At 35.3% G+C, this 19,339-nt stretch overlaps 1 protein-coding gene across 4 annotated transcripts in view; it reads right to left on the reverse strand.

The window, feature by feature from the left end:
* Nucleotides 1–19,339, reverse strand: part of RTTN (rotatin) — a 202,514-nt gene that overhangs the window by 127,402 nt on the left and 55,773 nt on the right. For 3 of the 4 annotated variants that reach the window (XM_034944011.3, XM_063597359.1, XM_063597360.1), the window contains exons 17-23: nucleotides 18,286–18,422; nucleotides 14,997–15,168; nucleotides 11,659–11,758; nucleotides 9,472–9,560; nucleotides 8,970–9,087; nucleotides 4,560–4,656; nucleotides 3,849–3,917 (exon numbers count right to left, since the gene is read on the reverse strand). In XM_034944011.3, coding sequence (XP_034799902.1) covers nucleotides 3,849–3,917; nucleotides 4,560–4,656; nucleotides 8,970–9,087; nucleotides 9,472–9,560; nucleotides 11,659–11,758; nucleotides 14,997–15,168; nucleotides 18,286–18,422 — 782 coding nt within the window. Of the gene's footprint in view, nucleotides 1–3,848; nucleotides 3,918–4,559; nucleotides 4,657–8,969; nucleotides 9,088–9,471; nucleotides 9,561–11,658; nucleotides 12,587–14,996; nucleotides 15,169–18,285; nucleotides 18,423–19,339 lie in introns of those variants that run through there. The other variant, XM_063597361.1, reaches the window with a different exon arrangement.

Here is a 19,339-nt window from a genome sequence, read left to right on the forward strand (position 1 = left end):
GGGGAAGGGGGGAATTAAGAAGGGATGGCTAATGGGTACATAAAAATTTAGATAGAAGGAATAAGATCTAGTGTTCAGTAGCACAATAGGGTAAAAATAGTTAACAGTAATTTGTTGTATATTTCAAAATAACTAGAAGAGCAGATCTGAAATGTTCCTAACACAGAGAATCAATAAATGTTAGAGGTAATGGACATCCTAATTACTCTGATTTGATCATTATACATTGTATGCTTATATCAAAATATCACATGTACTCCATAAATATGTACTATCATATACCCATAAAAATAAAATAAACTCCCCCAAATAAATAAGCAAGCAAGCAAAGTGCTGTGGGATATAGCTGAAGGAACTCCTAAGAGAATGGGGAACACAGTTCCTTCAAAGAAGCAACAATAAAACTGACAGCCAATGTTCCTACAAAAAATGGACTCCAACTGCCAACCTAGAATTCTATACCTAGTGATAACATTTTTTAAAACAGAAAGAATTTTTAGATTAAAAAAAAAAAACCCGACAGAAATCATTGCTAATGTAAGTGCACTACATTAAATAATAAAAAACTCTTAAAAAAACAAATTCTCAGATGGAGGCAGAAAAACCAAAAAAGCAATAAAAAGTAACAGAAACGACCAAGGTATACAAATCTAAATGACTATTTACTGCATAAAATAATTATAATAACATCTTATAGAATGTAAAATATGTATAGAATTTAAATACCTGACAATAAAAGAAAAAAAAAAGAAGAGCAAATAAATGGAATTAATGTGTTCTAAGGTCCTTGCATTGTCTGGGATGTGGTAAAAATACTAGTTCACAGTCAAGGAAGTAAATTATAATCTCTATATTATAAAAGAATAATCATCTGTATACAATATATAGAAATAATGTATATAGAAGAATACTTAGCTGGGCACAGTGACTCATGCCTGTAATCCCAACACTTTTGGGAGGCTGAGGTGGGAGAATTGCTTGAAGCTAGGAGTTCAAGACTAGCCTGGGCAACAAAGCAAGGCTTTGCTACAAATAAATAAATAAATAAATAAATTGCTACAAATAAATAAATAAATAAAATACTTAATGTATATGTAACTACAAGTTAACTGCTGGAAAACATGGACTAATTTTAAAAATTAATCAAGAAAAGCCAGAGAGGAAAAAGAAAGAAAAAAACCACATTGGACAAAAAGAAAATAGCAAGCTAATAATCTGTATCCAAAAATATTAGTAATTATAGTAAATGTAAAATGCATTAAAATATTCCATTAAAACTGTAAATAATGTCAGATTGGACAAAAAAACTCAACTATATACTTCTTAAAAAAAAAGTACATTTAAGGACACAGAACAGCTAAAACTACAAGGATGGAAAAATACATATCATGCTAACCACTAACCAAATAAAAGCTGGTGAAGCTACAGTCATAAGAGATCGAGTGAATTCTATATGATGAAGCACTGCTAGAGATAAAGAAATAATTTCATAATGATAGAGACAACCCACCACCATGTTTACAAACTAAATTACATGGCCTCAAAATACATTGTCAGCCAGAATGACAATGTCATAGTGGAGATTTTAACATGCCTCTCTGCTACCTGAAAGAACTTCACACACATATAATAAAGTAGACACAGGGAAGATCTGAACACTATCAATAAACCTGATATATTTTGAGACTTATAGAACAGTATATCCAACAACTACTACATATACATTATTATTTTCAAGTACACATGGAACATTTTAAAAAGCTGACCATATGCTGGGCCATAAAGTAAAATTCAACAAACTCTAAAGAATTAAAATCATAGAAAATATTTTCTCATGTCAATATTTAGCTAAATATTAATAATAAAATAACTAGAAAACCTAATAAACTAAATCTTCACTAGTTACCCCCAATAACTCTAAACAACCCTTGCATCAATGAAAAAAAAATCACAAAACACTTAGAAAATATTTTGAACTAAATAATAAAATATGGCATATCAAATTCGTGGAATATACCAAAAGCCATACTTAGAAACATTGATAGCTTTAAATGAAAGGGCGGCTAATAATCAATGGCCAATCCTCCAGTAAGTTAGAAAATGAACAGCAAATTAAGTTTGAAAAACATAGAAGGAAGAAAATAATAAAAAGCAAAGAGTAATACATCAGGACCACTTTGAGATACACTATACATCCATCAGATGGGCAACAATTTTTTAAATGCCAACATTACTGTGAGTAAAAGAGTAATAAAACCCTTTCTCCTCTTTACGGACAAACATGATATTGAGGTAACTCTCTGTCCCTTTACCCAGTAAAATCAGATAGATATGGAATGTCAAGAATTTACTAAGCTGCTTTGCTTATGATGAAAATGACTCCCCACATCTGGACTGAGACATCTAGGAATAAACTATAAATGCATGATGGGATGTCACAGCTCTGAGCAATCTTGAGTGCTGTGGCTCTTATAAGCAACCTGGAAACTATGCCTACAGCACACTTACTAGAGAACATATTTTCTATTTGGGACATGAGGCTTCCAAGCCAAGACAGCTCCCAGCACCCACAAATGTGATCTCATTCTAAGCATGACTACTGCAGTCATGTGAGTTTCATTATTTAGCCAAACTAAACACCATTAAGACTGGTAATGCAAATACCAAAGGCTAGTGAGGATGTGGGGCAGCTAGTACTTTTCCACTGATGGTAGGAATGTAAATCAGCACAACAACTTCGTAATACTGTCTGGTAACATCTACTAAAGCTAAACATAAATATCCTATATTCCAACAATGACACATGTTCAAGAATGTTCTTAGCAGTCATTTATTCATAATAGCCCAAAACAGAAAACAAATTAAACATCCACAAATAGAATGGTAAATAAAAGTATTGTATATTCTTAGACAGAATACTACATAGAATAAAAATGAACCAACTACTGATTGCTTCATGCAGCAACATGGACAAATCTCTCCAAGTTGAGCAAAAAGCCAATATAATAATGCACTCTATAAGTTCAAAAACTAGCAAAAATAATGTACAGCAATAGAAATTAAAATAGGATTACATTTTGGGGTGGTAGAAGGTAATGAGAAAGCACAAAAAGGGTTTCCGGTCTGTCAGTAATATTCTATGTCAATCTGTGTGAGATAAATAGGTACGTTTATTCAGAAAAATTCAAGGGCTGTACCCTTATGACTTGTATGCTTTATGTACGATATATGTCAATAAAAACAATTTACTTTTTACAAAAGTCTAAAGAGACATGAAAACCAAATACAATGCAGAACCTTAACTGGTTATTGCATTCTGAAAAAATATACACAAAAGATACTTGGAGATAACTGGAGAAACCACACCATGTTATAGAATTATTTTTAATCTTGTTAGATGGGATCATATTGTAGCAGTTATGTAGAATAATGTCCTTAACTTAAGGATGTGCATGCTGGAATATATAGGAAAGGAGTGAATTTATGTCTGAAACTTATTTCCAATTGGCAGGTGAGGGAGAATTAAATATAAATAAAAATATATATTAGGAGAGAGAAAGCAAAGAGACTCATATGTAAATAATTGATGACTCTAGGCTGAACGACATACAAGTATGCACTGTATAGCTTTCAACTTTCCTGTAAATTTGAACAGTATCAAAATAAAAAATTGGTGGTGGGGAGATATACTTACTGAAATCTTCAAAGCACCATTGTGAAGGAACCATGAAAGCCCAAGTTATGGGATTTAAATGCTAAATGAAAATTGTGACAAATTATAGATTTTGATTTCCCTTTCTGTAACAACATTTCGTCCTTCAAGAAAATCAGAGAAATAAATCCTTTACCTTCTAAAAACGGAAACAGGCAAACTGAAGACCGATGGCAAAGAAGGTTTATTGGAAGGATTAACAGACCTATTTCATAAAAGAAAAACAAAAACAAAGAAACAACTGAGTAGACCAAGTTTTGTCTAACAAATACAACTTACCTCACTTCGTTGACTGCAAATGAAATCAAGCAGTGCAACTGAGTCTATCATTTAGTATAGAAACAACATGTTTGCTACTTCCTAGATTTGCTTATGAAGAGTAAATTATGTTTTAAAAAAAAATTCCACATAACAAATGATTCATACAATGCAGTGGTGGGACTAGCAGGTGGACTTTGTGCGTCTCCTCCCACGGATCCTGCTCAAGATCAGTGCTAATCATATACTATCATCCTAAATATCTTCCGAGGTTTTTTAAAAATCATGAAATATTAAGAAAAAAACACATAGTTGAAGGTATGTACTAAAAATGTATTAAAGACAAAAATTACTGCAGTAATTTTAAATTTTATATTTAGTAATGTTTAAAAATAAAATTTGAGATAGACTTTCTGAGCCAATAGGCTTTTGAATACTGTTTATTCAAATCAAAATTCATACCACATATGTGTAGCATGGACAGCATAAGCTTCGTAAATCAGAAATTTCCATGCCTTGCTATAAGATTACATCAGATATCTGAGATAAATAGTTAAGAGTAAAAAACTTATAAATTCTTATATCTCACCACATATCCATTCTTGATACTTCATCAAATAATAGAAGACAAAATAGTGCTCCAACTTCAGTCACGACACTACAATCTTCATGAAATATTAAGGAAACTGAATAAAAAGAAGCACAACTTTATGAAATATTTGTACGTCTAGAAAGAATGAACTTCAAATTTAAAATATCTTGATTTGAAGAGAAAAGAAATGCAACATTAACCCAGATAAGGTGACACTAAAACACAGGCTTTCATCTCAAACTTGTGGATGTACAAGAATCACCTGGAAGGCTGGTTAAAACAGTTTCTGATTGGATAGGTTTAGGGTGGAGCCTGTGAATGTGAATTTCTAATAAGTTCTCAGAGGATGCAGATGCTGCCAGTCCAGGAGCCACACTTGTAGATACACTCACTAGACACTGTCTAGTTTTAGGTAATTAGAGAAACAAACTGATACAGCCTCTAAGAAGGTTATGCCGAGTCAGATAATTCTAGCTAAAGTTTCCTCACCAAGAGATCTTATTTTATAACTTTTGCCCTTTACTACAAACATGTGATCACAGAACTTGGATTTGACTTTAAAATGTTATCCTTGGGCTGTGTCATTGTTTTGGTTCCTTTTAATTATGACAAGATGATGGAAAAGGGAAGTGCTCTGAATGGACAGACTTAACACTAGCTCTACCACTTACTACTTAGCTAAGTGCCCTGGTGAGATTCTTTAACATTAAGTCTCAGTTCCCACTTCTGTAATGATCCCAATGCTACAATCTCCTTGAAACCTATGAAATTCTAAACAAAGAAGTACGATGTTATCTCACAGGAATAACAACATAATACACAGTTAGCAAATTCAGGGAAGCAGCAATAAGAAGTTTTGAGAGAAGAGATTTTTCCTAACTGCAGGAAAAGAAAATCATCCTTATGTAATTGGCATGATTAAAAATAGCCATAAACCAAAAAGTAAAGAAACAGAGAACATGTAAAAATTAACTTATAATAAAACAGACATTTCACATCAGTGATGAATAGGATGAACCATAATATTTCCAAATAAATAAGAAATTACAGCAATGCCTTTGCCTGATTTCAAATTTAATTTTTTTAAACAACACTCGAAACACAGGAAAAGTGTTTTCAATCTGGAACTAAAGAAAGTCCTACTTGAAGAGCATGATAAAAAATTGCCCAACTGCCATAACAGAAAAGTTCTATATGTTTCCATAAAATATTTAAGGTTAAAAATATAATAATAAATAAATTTAAAGGATAGAAAAGTTGAGAGAAAATATTAATCACATAAAATCAAGCATAAGGATTGTGCCTATCTTATAATAAAAAAACCCTACAAGTCACTAAAAAGAAAGTAAATACAACAGGAAAATAAGTAATCCATAGATTAAGAAATTTGAATATATATGAAAAGATAACTTCACTAAAACTAAAATAAGAAAATAAAACAATTATATATTTTTACCTATAAGATTAAAAAAATTAATGAGACATATTCAGTGTTGGCAAAGTTGTAATGAAAATAAGCATTTTTAAACACCTTTGGTGAGAGTGACTTGGAAAGGAACTTAACCACTATCTTATAAAATCTCTTTGACCTAGGAATTCCAACACTGAATGCACAAAGATGATCACACAACATGATTACTGTCATGGTGAAAAATCTAAAACAAATACCCAGTAACATAGCAAACTGAAATTCTGCAACACCAGTGCAGTAGTTTTTAGGGTTTTTTAAAGAATGTATACTCACATGAAATAATATAGAAAGATATTCAAGTTACATTTCCAGTTGAAAAAAGGAAGCAACACAATACTGTAATATACAGAATGAAAACTACATGTGTATGTAGAAAAAATCATTCGGAAAAATACATTCCTAATGATAACTAGAACAGTCTTCTTTGGGTAAATTGAGAACGAGAAGAAAATGAAAACTTTTAGAATTTGTATAGTTCTATATTGCCTGAATTTTTACAATAGGGATGTATAGGTCTGTGATTATTTAAAACAGAAACAAACAAAGGTAAGGAAGTTTCGATTCTCTCTCAGTAGCAAAGTAAATAACCCAATAACCATTTTTTGGTTATAGCCTTGGCCAAGTTGCTAAATCTCTCTAGACCTCACACAGATGGTATAGTAAATGATTTCTAAGTTAATTTCTAACCCTGAAATACACTATAGAATTCTGTCATAACATAAAGTTTATAATTCAAAGCAGTGTTATCTGAGAAGTTATTTATTGTACTCCTTTGATCCACTATCCATGCTACAGAAATAATCTTCCTAAAACACATACTCCCCTGTTTAACAACCTTAAACAGCTCTTCACTGCTGTTTAATAAAATCTCCCAGGCCCTGCACGAACCGCCCTCCCTGCCTCATCCCATCATTTCCCCTTCACTCCACACTCCCCAAATCCAGCCAGCTCCATCTCAAACACCTCAATTTCTCATACACACAACCACGGCTCCATCTAGAAGTCAATCTTGCCTATTTGAACTCCTACTCATTTCTGAAATTCCATCTTAGATGCCACATTCCCTAGAAACAATCTCTGAGACTTTTCACCAACCAAGCTGACCAGCATGTCCTCTGGCACCAGGAATCCCCAATTACAAGTATTACTGTGGTGTACTGTATATTTACTTGTCAATGTCTCCAACTCTACTGTAAGCTCCATGAGGGTCATTTACCATTCGAACCAATATAACCCAAGGGCCTAGCATTGCACCTAGCACAAGGCATGTGCTTAATAAACGTTTGCTGAGAAATGGGTTTTCTTGGTTAAGCAGCTGGTTAAAAATTAATTTTTCGGCCAGGCACAGTGGCTCACGACTGTAATCCCAGCACTTTGGGAGGCCAAGGCAGGTGGATCACATGAGGTCAGGAGTTCGAGACCAGCCTGGCCAACATGGAGAAACCTAGCCTCTACTAAAAATACAAAAATTACCCAGGCATGGTGGCAGGCACCTGTAATCCCAGCTACTCAGGAGGCTGAGGCAGGAGAAATGCTTGAACCCAGGAGGCAGAGGTTGCACTGAGCCGAGATTGTGCCACTGCACTCCAGCCTGGGTGATAAGAGTGAAACTCTGTCTCAATAAATAAATAAGTAAGTAAGTAAAATTTTTCCTGAAACTAAATCCATTAATGGAGGATACTATATTCATTCTCAAACTCATTGAAAGTAATTTCCACAAACAGCAATGAAATAGAAAAACTGAAATACTGAAAAGGGTATAGATTATATTGCCTTGAAATGTGCTTTTGAATCTAGTAGGTGTTCATAATAAGTTCCATGCTTGAATAATTTAAATGAAAATTATAAATGAAAAGGTAAACCAGGAGCTAAATTCAAGTGAATGAGGTTAATAAGAAGACAATTATTAACAGGATTAAAGAAAACTAAAAATCCATAACTGCTGCTCTTTCAGATGATCAGTCTATACAATCTTATAAAAACGTTATAGTCTACTCAAAATGTTATGAGCCTAAACACACTGAATCTGTTTAGAGCTTTACCTGGTTTTAGGGCTGCTACTTAAATAAACTGCATCTTACTCACTTGGCAAGCAGAAGCCAACAGGAGGAAAAAATGCTAAAATAAAATGACTACATTATAATAACATATTTTGAACATAAATCTCACTTATCTCCTATATGCCTGATAATAGACAAGATGAAGCACATTCAGATGCTTGTACGTGACTCTTCAGCACATTCAGATGATTCTACATGACTCTTGCAAAATATTAAAAAGCAGTGGCCTAAGTCTCTAAGAAAAAAAATAGTACAAAATGTTACCAAGCTCTCCATTGAGAAAAAAAAAAACAGAGAAGACAGGAAGGACAAAACGACATGAAACGTGTTCATCTAACGCCTTACTAAATTAGAATCTAATTAAAATGGGTTTTTAAAAACCACATTTTATAGAATGTAATAAATTTAGGCTCAGAGTCATTTAGGATGGTCTAGTTTCTACCCACACAGGTTGAGCCTATACTCTTAACACCTGTCAAATGAAATAATCAGACAAAATGTACCAAGATCCAAAGGTATAAGCAAAACAAGAAAGACGAAAGAGATATTGGAAAGAAGACAGTAATAACAGCAGCTGCAACTTTCTCTCTTTATAGATAATAGTTTACTGTCTGAGCACCAGATGACATCTACATCAAGGCACAAAGAACAATCAGAGGTTTCAGCTTTTCTCAGCTCTAGCCTCCACTCAGCAACAGGATTAGAAAGCAATTTCCACAAAAATATTAAACATTTTCCATTTACATTAGTAGTGTATTCACTAATAAATGCTGTTGTTCTAATAGTAAAATAAAAAGTAAATGTGACTTACAATTAAAGAAGAAACACTTAAAACTTAAGAACAATCTAATTATTAGCAGATTTTCTTCTATTTACCTCTGAATAACACGGTCAAAAGAGAAGACTGTTGCGAGAGCGAAACACGCATGACTGGATCACCACATAAAACCTTCCTCAAGAGTGTGAGGCATGGTTGTACCAAACATTCTACAACCTGGGCCAGGAGGAAAAACACAGCTATTTCATTTTCACCAATTATCAGGTGAGATCAAACAGACCATAACATTATCTTACTCTAAATTTTATGCGTTTTCATCAAAATTATCTGAAACTAAAATGTAAATAAATACTAGGAATTACTTTCCACTGAAAGTAAGTTTCGTATATACTTCTATCACCTATCTTATGGAAATTTTAGGATTAGTTTTCCTTTATAGAGACTCCACTTTTCGAATTTAAAAAAAAAAAATGAATGAGATAGGAGGTGTTACTTAGAATTTAAAATCCAAGTACTCATCCAAATTCTGCTCAGTTCAATTTCAGATCCGATTAATCAAAACAGCCTGTAAAACAATGTCTAGACGCACATTAGCCTTACCTTGCCATCTTGACTCACACATTCATTTAAATACTCAATTATTTTGTCAATTAAGCATAACTTTTTCACCACAGCATGCATTTTAATATCTGTAGATAAAAAAAGTTACTAAAAGTTAAAGAACATTTTTTGTAGTTTAAAACACATATTTTGAAATACTCAGAACTGATATCCACACAACCTTCAAACTATTAAAAATACTTAGACCTGGGGTTGACATTAGAGTATGAAACTTTTAACTTTTTACTTTACGTACACCTGTCCAATTTGAAAATGTTTAAGTAAAAAGCATATCTTACTTCTGTCACATAAAATACAAAACTATAAAAAAAGAATTATGGAACTAGTTCAGACTCTGAAAACTACGAGAATTTAAGTGTACAAATGAATGCTTATATTTATACATGCAAATTATCTTCTTTATATTATTTCATTGACTCTTCCAAATGTATCACCTTCAAATGTTTGTAATTCTCCACAAGCTCATGTGTAAAATATGACTTACAACATGAACATTTTTCTATCTATAAAAAAATCTCTAACCTCAAACTATTAATAGCAAATATAAAAGGAACGAGATTATAATACACTATATATTTCTGGAGAACATGAGCTTCTTTTTAATAAGCATATATTCACATATTATGTTTGTAATAAAGAAGTTTTTGTATATACATAAAAAAATCTTATATGTACAGACATGCGCACACGCACACACAAATGTTACCAGAACCCAAAACTGTAATTGCTTATATATTTGTTACAAGTATTTAACAACTTGCAGACAAATTTTCTCCTATATTCTCATTAGGAAAAACACATACACTCACATACTGATATTGAAGTGGTAGCTATCACTGTAACAATCTTTAGCTGCTACTTAAAAAAAAAAATTTCCATTGCCCCCCAATATAGTGCATACCAAAATTATAAGGCATACTTTTGAAATGTTAACAATATTGAAGGAATACTCTTTAACGAGTTTTTCTTGATCTTTTTTTTAACCAGGGCTTTCCACATTTTCTAGTCTTCTTTTCTGTAGTCTGTGTGATTGTTGTTAAAACTACAAATATGTGGAATATGTTTTTTCAAATAACTCTCTCATTCCAGTTTCCACTAATGTCAAGACAAGAAGTGCTAACCATAAAAATCTTTTTACATAAACTCAAAGTTATCATTTCTCATAAATATTAAAGTACATACATCACATATGGGGAAAAATTCAAAACTAACCCAAAGAACAAAAGCCTATGGAATAACAACACTACAAACAAAGCTAACAGTGTATTACACTAGTTGTTTTTAAAAATAAACATTTATACACCATGGAATACTATGCAGCCATAAAAAAGGATGAGTTCACGTCCTTTGCAGGGACACGGATGAAGCTGGAAACCATCATTCTCAGCAAACTATCACAAAGACAGAAAACCAAACACCGCATGTTCTCACTCACAGGTGGGAACTGAACAATGAGATCACTTGGACACAGGGCGGGGAACATCACACTCCCGGGCCTGTCACGGAGTTGGGGGCTGGGGGAGGGATAGCATTAGGAGAAATACCTAATATAAATGAGTTGATGGGTGCAGCAAACCAACATGGCACATGTATACCTATGTATCAAACCTGCACGTTGTGCACATGTACCCTAGAACTTAAAGTATAATTTAAAAAAATAAAAATAAACATTTACAGAAAAGGCATAGCTACAGTGTACTATTTTTCTTTTACCTACCACAAAAGTATTATTCGATTAATTTCCCTAAGCAAGATGGTACAGATTGAAAATATGATGCATGCACTCAGTAAACAGAGGAAGGAACATGGACTTCACTATTGGAAGTACACTAATATTTTAGAAAGAAGATAATTCTATCAAATGGCATTTTACAGGTCAAATAATAATAAGGCATTAGCAAACTTCTTCTGTAAAGAACCAGGTAGTAAGCATGTTGTTAGGCTTTGCTAGACACACACATATGATCTCTCGCATATTCTTTGGTTTTGGTTTGATTTTGTTAACAACTCTAAAGATGCAAAAACCATTCTTGAGGGCTGTCCAAAAAAAGGCCACAGGCTGGATCTGGCGCATAAACCATAGTTGCCAACTCCTGCCAGTACCATATGGCAATCTAAAATTCTATTATCAGCAGTACAGCAATCATTTTCCTTAAAAGACATTACCTTGCATAATCACAGCTAACTGTTCAGCAGCTGACTTTCTCAAAACGAGATCAACATCATCTGAGGTGAAGATTTCATATACCTTTTCAACAGTCTCCAACTACAAACCAAAAAAAAAAAAAAAAACCCAAAATTACATTTATCTGCTTCCAATTCTCCAATAAGATTTTATAGTTTGTGCCCTATGAACAAAAGCTCAAAAAGTCAACTTATTTAAATAACCAACATATTTACAGGTAAATTCACACAATGCTGGGTTAAGTAGCAGTTCTGTATTTAGGTCTTCAAGGAATTGCCACACTGCTTTTCACAATGGTTGAACTAATTTGCACAGTCATCAACAGTGTGTAAGTATTCCCTTTTCTCCACAACCTCACCAGTATCTGCTATTTTTTGACTTTTAATAATAGCCATTCTGGCCGGGTGCGATGGCTCACGCCTATAATCCCAGCACTCTGGGAAGCTGAGGTGGGCAGATCATCTGAGGTCAGGAGTTCAAGACAAGCCTGGCCAACATGGTGAAACCCCATCTCTACTAGAAATACAAAAGGCCAACATTGTGAAACTCCATCTCTACTAAAAATACAAAAATTAGCTGGGTGTGGTAGTACACACCTGTAATCCCAGCTACTCGGGAGGCTGAGACAGGAGAATAGCTTGAACCCAGGAGGCGGAGGCGGCAGTGATCCAAGATCGCACCACTGCACTCCAACCTGGGCAACAAGAGTGAAACTCTGTCTCACAAAAAAAATAAATAAATAAATAGCCATTCTGACTGGTGTGAGATGGTCCCTCGTAGCAGTTTTGATTTGCATTTCTCCAATGATCAGTGATATTGAGCTCTTTTCCATATGCCTTTTGGCCACATGTATGTCTTCTTTTGAAAAATGTCTGTTCTGTCCTTTGTCCACTTTTTAATGGAGCTGTTTGTTTTTTTCTTGTAAATTTGTTTAAGTTCCTTATAGATGTTGGATACTCAAAGAAATACAAATCATTCTACCATAAAGACACATGCATGTGTATGTTCACTGCAGCACTATTCACAACAGCAAACACATGGAATCAACCTACATGCCTATCAATGGCAGATTGGATAAAGAAAATGTGGTACATATACACCACAGAGTACCATGCAGCCCTAAAAAAGGACGAGATCATGTCTTTTGAGGGAACATGGATGAAGCCGGAAGCCATTATCCTTAGCAAAATAACACAGGAACAGAAAACCAAATACTGCATGTTCTCACTTATGAGCAGGAGCTAAATGATGAAAACACAAGGACACAAAGAGGGGAACAACAGACACTGGGGCCTACCTGAGGGTGGGGGGTAGGAGGCGGGAGAGGATCTGAAAAATAACTATTGGGTACTAGGCTTAGTACCAGTGTGATGAAATAATCTGTACAACAAACCCCCATGACACGAGTTTACCTATATAACAAACCTGCACAGGTACCCCTGAAACTGAAATAAAAGTTTAAAATAAATACATAAATAAATAAAATTTGCAACAATGATGCAGTAGGTCAGGAAGGAACTTAAGATCTAAAATAAAGAGTCATCATGTCAAATAAGTTTTCCTTTTTTTTTTTTTTTTTTTTTTGAGACAGGGTCTCACTCTGGTCACCCAGGCTGGAGTAAAGTGGTGCAATCTCAGCTCACTGCAGACTCGACTTCCTGGGCTCAGGTGATTCTCCTACCTCAGCCTCCCAAATTGCTGGGACTACAGGCATGTACCACCAAGCCCAGCTAATTTTTTGTATTTTTAGTAGAGACAGGGTTTCACCATATTGCCTAGGCTGGGCTCAAGTGGTCCACCCATCTCAGCCTCCCATAGTGCTGGGATTACAGGCATGAGCCACTGTGCCCGGCCCCTCTCTTCTTAATATACATTTTTGCTAGGAAGTTATTCATAACCCATTAATCCATTAGCAACCTTACAAAGGTAACAGAAAACAACCATGTTCCCTAACATCTTTACAGGTAGTACCAGGCTAACCTGAGAAAAGTGACCCAGACCTATGACTCAAGATTTCCCTGCTGCTCCCAGAAGCCACCAGCTGGTATTCCCGTGGACCTCTCCATTCTTTCTTCTAGAAGACCCCAGAGCAAACAGCACTCTGGGACTTGCTGTCCAGCACCCCTTCAAAGCTACCCCCCAGACAAGTCCCTTACTGTCACCTCATGCTAGAACAGAATCTGAGGTGGCAAAACCAGCATCAGGAAAAAGGGACAAGAAAATAACAAAGATGAAGCTCCTTTCTCCCACTCACTGCTATCTTCCAGTCCTAACATGGACTCACAGAAGACGTATTAGAATGCCCTCTCCCCGCCTTCCTCCATACATCAGGGCACAGGAGTGACTACCAATGGCTTAGTACTCAGGGAAGTCCCAACCAGACCTGGTATGTGGCCAGTGAAGACTCTCCAATCCCCCTGCCAGCACTGTCATACAGCCCTGAACATTCAGTTTAGAAGAACATAATGTGTTTCCCCATTAAAAAGCAAACAAACAAACAAAAAAACCGACTGTATTACATGTGGCTCTACCATACTACTACAGGCCTTGGCAAGTTAGTCTAAAATAAAACAGACAGATTGCAAACTTGAGTGAAATGAGAAAGTACAAAACACAGGAATGAATCCATGAAAACAGTGGACTAGTGGACAGCTTTCTTTATAGAATTCTCCATCAGTCCAGTATGCTATAGGTACAGTCCTAGCTAAAGACAGGAAAATGTATTTACAGCCGCTGCCCATTGCTGCCATTACCATCTGAGCTCCACCTCCTGTCAGATCAGTGGCGGCATTCAATTCTCATAGGAGTGCAAACCGTATTGTGAGCTAGGTGTGTGAGGGATCTTGGCTGGCTGCTCCTTAAGAGAATTTAACTAATGTCTGATGATCTGTCACTGTCTCCCATTACCCCCACATGGGACTGTCTAGTTGCAGGAAAACAAGTTCAGAGCTCCCACTGATTCTACATTATGGTGAGTTGTACAATTATTTCATTATATATTACAATGTAATAACAATAGAAATAAAGTATACAATAAATATAATGCACTCGAATCATCCCAAAACAATACTCCTGCCCCGATCCATGGAAAAATTGTCCTGTGAAACTGGTCCCTAGTGCCAAAAAGGTTGGGACCACTGCAATAAATCAACATATCTAGAAGCCAGATAAAGCCAGAACACAATTTCAAACCAGCCCTGAATCCCCATACTTCTCTCCCTCCCCAGGACATACACAAACTGAAGAACGTCACATAAAATACATGATATAAAAATGTATCAAATTACCACACAGTAATAAACTCAAAATTTATAGTCACCTTAATAACCAGCTCTCTTCTGTCATCCAGTTTGAGTTCAATAGGTTTCTTCACAATGAATAAATTAGTAACTCTGGAGAGAACTCTGGCGTCTATTAGAGGACGCTTTGTATCAGCCCCTTCTTCACTGGTAAGATGGAATGCTAAAAGCTTTAATGCTAGTGAACGGACCCTAAGAACACAAAGTAGTTAAGTCGAACTTTTGTGATATACAAATGTCTATTTTAAAAGGGCTTGTAATTACAAGTAATTATATATCAACAAAGTACAATAAGTAGTCACAATTATACTGCCATTACTAGTAATAATTTACTTTTCCTACTAAAAATTCTTCGATATATAATTATAATGATTTATTCAATGTAATAGTTATAAAATAAACATCAGAAACAAAAAATAATAACTACAAATGAGACAGACTCACTGAGATTAAATATCAGTAAACTTCAATAAGCACATCTGCGAATTAAATCAATAACTCCTGTCTTCAAATCTAGTGAACTATTCTCAACCATAAAAAGTATCACAGACCGCTGACCACAGTCCAAACGTTAAGTTGAACCCACAGGAGAGTAATGACGCTCATAATGGAAGTGTGATAACACTACAATGTATCAAAATCTTCTCATATTAGGGGTCAAACAGATTCCTGTCAAATATGAAAATACAAATACTTTTTCCTTATCTGGAAGGGATTAGGAATAAGGTCAGCTGAGTGGGGAGGTGGGAGACTTTTCAAGAAAAGAGTAAATACTGTATGCCACTAAACAATGAAATAGAGAAACAGAAAAACCACTGAGTGGACAAAGGTCACTGAGGCGGCAGATATTGAGACAACCATGTATCTGTCACTCCTCTGATAGGTTCTTGAACTACCTGGAAACTGGACAAATTTTAAGCAATAATACAAGTTGCCAGGTTTTAAGAACTACCTATAAGACAACAATTAAAACATGCATCATTAGGGTGGCCCTCCTACTACAGACTAGAGCAGGTTGCCTTCTGTATGCAGGCCTGCCACCTTGAGCCCCTGTATCATAACTTTTATCTCACTTTATGACAATTAATAATAAAGAATAATTGATAATAAGAGCTATATTCCCGGTTACACACTAAATGCTGAAAGGGCAGGGCCCATGTCTGTGTTGTGTGCTGCTACGTTCCCACAGCTCATAGATATGTAGTAAGACACCCAATAAATACTTCCTGAATCTAACACAAAGTAGATATTTACTGCAATATTGTTAATTGATATCATCTCCAGAGGACTAATAAGTCAGGCAAACTTTCTCCCTCTCCATTTCCTGAGTTACCTCAAGAGAGCTTAGAAAGGCTAAACACCTACCTAATAGTTTTCCTTTGTTCCTTACATTCTAAGCCAATGATATCTGTATTCACAGCTGGGGTTGTCAGTTGACAGACAGGTATAACCCCTAGCAAAGGTGGCTAGAGATGAGATATGTAAAGCATGTATTTATGCATCTTGTTCTCTGGTATATACATTTAGCATCTTTTTAGGTTTAGCATAGGATGCCAGAATCCAGTTATTCCTATACATGTATGTCATTCTTTAAAACTTTTGAGTACAGTCATGTACTGCATAACAATGTTACAGTCAACAGTAGATCACATATGCAACAGTGGTCTCATAGGATTATATTACTATATTTTTCTAAACCTTTTCTATGTTTAGATACACAAATGCCACTGTGTTACAACTGCATATGGTATTCAGTACAGTAACATGCTGTACAGGTTTGTAGCCTAGAAGCAATAGGCTATAGGATACAGCCTAGGTTATGTATGTAGTTAAGTTATTATTGCTTAGGTTTGTGTAAGGTACATTCTATGATGTTCACACAAGGACAAAATCACCTAACAAAGCATTTCTCAGGATGCATCCATGTCATTAAGCAACGCATGACTGTGTATTTATGTATAAGGTACGCTATGAAGTTCTGAGAATATAAAGATTAGCCAACGGACAGGGTTCCTGTCTACATGGAGTTTATGGATGGGTTGATGGGATGGGGTAGAATTAATACAATAAGGAAAACAAATATGTCATTTGAATTGTTTCAAGTTCTATATAATAGAGACTTATCTTACCCAAAGAAAGATCTGGCCTTTCCTTGCACTATGCTCCTGGGGGTGTCCTGCCTTAGAATGTCTTTATTAAACTGAGGACCTTGGGCCCGAAAAGCAAACAAGAAATGCCCCCTATTGTGTTAATTCTCCAAACTGGGGGTTTGTTCAAGTAAGGAGTACCACACTAGCATGTTAATTAACAGGGAACAGCTTTTCTGCATGTGTAGAAGACAACCCCTGAGAACACAAGCGCATTAACTCCCTCTGCCCTACTTCTTCCTGGATCACCCATAACATTACTCTCTACAATACAGAGATATTTTAAAGACTATAATTTTCCTCCTTCCATTCTCTTAATAGTTTAGTTAACTTCCACCTATTTCCTTATTTTTCAGTCCAATGATCTGTCTATAAATAAGCTGCTGTATTTTCCTGATGTAAGGTTTGGGAAACAGAAATTATCCATTGTGAAAAGAATGTCTGTCCATTCTTCCTAGCCTTTTCAACCAACTATTCCTCTTTATCCCTGCTTATCCATCTCGACTCAGCATTTTTTTCTTTTTTCAGTAAGGGAAAATCTAACCACTGTTACCTAAAAATAATAATAGAAAAGATTCATGTTGCAATGACAGAGAAGGAAGAAAAACAGTATCATTCTCCTTCTTTTCATTAATTAAAACAATGCTTATATTAATGGCAGTCAAAGAAAGGATACGTTTTCAGTTCCCCAAGTAAGAACACAGCTATATGGGATTAAAATACCTGCATAACTCTGGTATTTGAGACAACTGGCCTACTATACTTATGAAAAACTTAATATTCAGAACAGATGTTTACAAAAGGATCACTCTGGAAGGCTAACAATTTCTAAAGAGAAGATGGGAATGCACTATAATTTTTACCATCTATTTATCTCCATGGCTCTCCAACTTGCCTAGGGCACTACTGAGCAGCACTTAGTAGCAGTCCTATAACACAGGCTGATCTGGCAAGGAATAACTTGGCTGTAAAGTGGATGAAACTTCAGCAAGTACATAAAAGACCTTGTATCTGCTTAGTTTCACGCATTAGTTTCCTCTAGTAATGGAATAACACCCTCCTTAAAAATTCTTTAGTTTTGTTTCAAATTATATATAGTTACTATACTTTCTTAGCATGTTTCCATTAATCTTTGATGTTCACAAGATTACGTTGTACTCACGATGGCTTTTTCACTAGCAAAAGTCGCAGCATGGACTTTAATCGGGTAGTACACGGAAGAATCTCTTCTGTGTCAGAACTTGCTTTGCTTAGAAGGAGAATGCAGTTACCCAGAGGATCTTCTGTGTCGGCATAGCCCTGATAGATTTGTTTTTAAAGAGAAATTATTGTCTAATTGTATACATAACTTTTCAACTTGAAAATAAGAATTGTATTGTCCTATCAGCAACTCATAAATGTCTTTGGATTCAGTTGAATAAAATCGTTATTTTTAAAAATAACCTCTACGAGCCAAGGAGCCTAAATAAAACTGTATTTAAAAGAAAATACACATACATACAGGAGAACTTCAGGAAAACATGCCAACCTTCTTGACACTTGCTGATTTTTCTATTTTCTAAGATTCTAATAGTGGCACCTCCCCTCGGTGAAGCACCTCACAGATCCTCAGCCCATCCCCACCCTAAGAAGATGGAGTGCTCTAAATGCTACACGCACGGAATAGGACCCTGTGAGTCTCAAGGCACAAGGCCCAGGCTCTCCCTTCTAAAAGAGGACTGTGCTTATGATGGCATTTCTGAACTCCACCTTTTCATCCAAAAGAGACAGGAAACTGACTCCTTTGATGTCCAGAAGGATTGCTTTTTAAAAAAAAAAAAAAAAGCTGTTTCTAGGAGCATGTTAATTACGGTATCACTCTAATCATACATATGCATGGATAGAACTCATGAGGCAAGTCAGTTATGTAAGGTCTCCTTAAAAAGCACTGTTAGCTCTGCCTAAAAGCCTTTATATAAGGTTGAGTTCTATTTTTCACAGTCAATGCTGTGAATGCACCTCACTTTTTAACCTCCCACCCAGATATATAAAATATATACAGACAAATTAGCTATCCTGGTTTAACTTTCTGCCAGAAACAAGACAGCCACCCACTTCCTGTTCACTTATCCCCAGCGCCTTCACAGCTTCTCTTCATTTCTCTCACAACTTGACAGTTTAGCTGTTTGCATGCATTTAAATCAATCACACCCAGCCAAAGATAAATGGTATCATAA

The sequence above is a fragment of the Pan paniscus genome, chromosome 17 (genome assembly GCF_029289425.2).
Source record: "Pan paniscus chromosome 17, NHGRI_mPanPan1-v2.0_pri, whole genome shotgun sequence".
Lineage (NCBI taxonomy): Eukaryota > Metazoa > Chordata > Mammalia > Primates > Hominidae > Pan > Pan paniscus.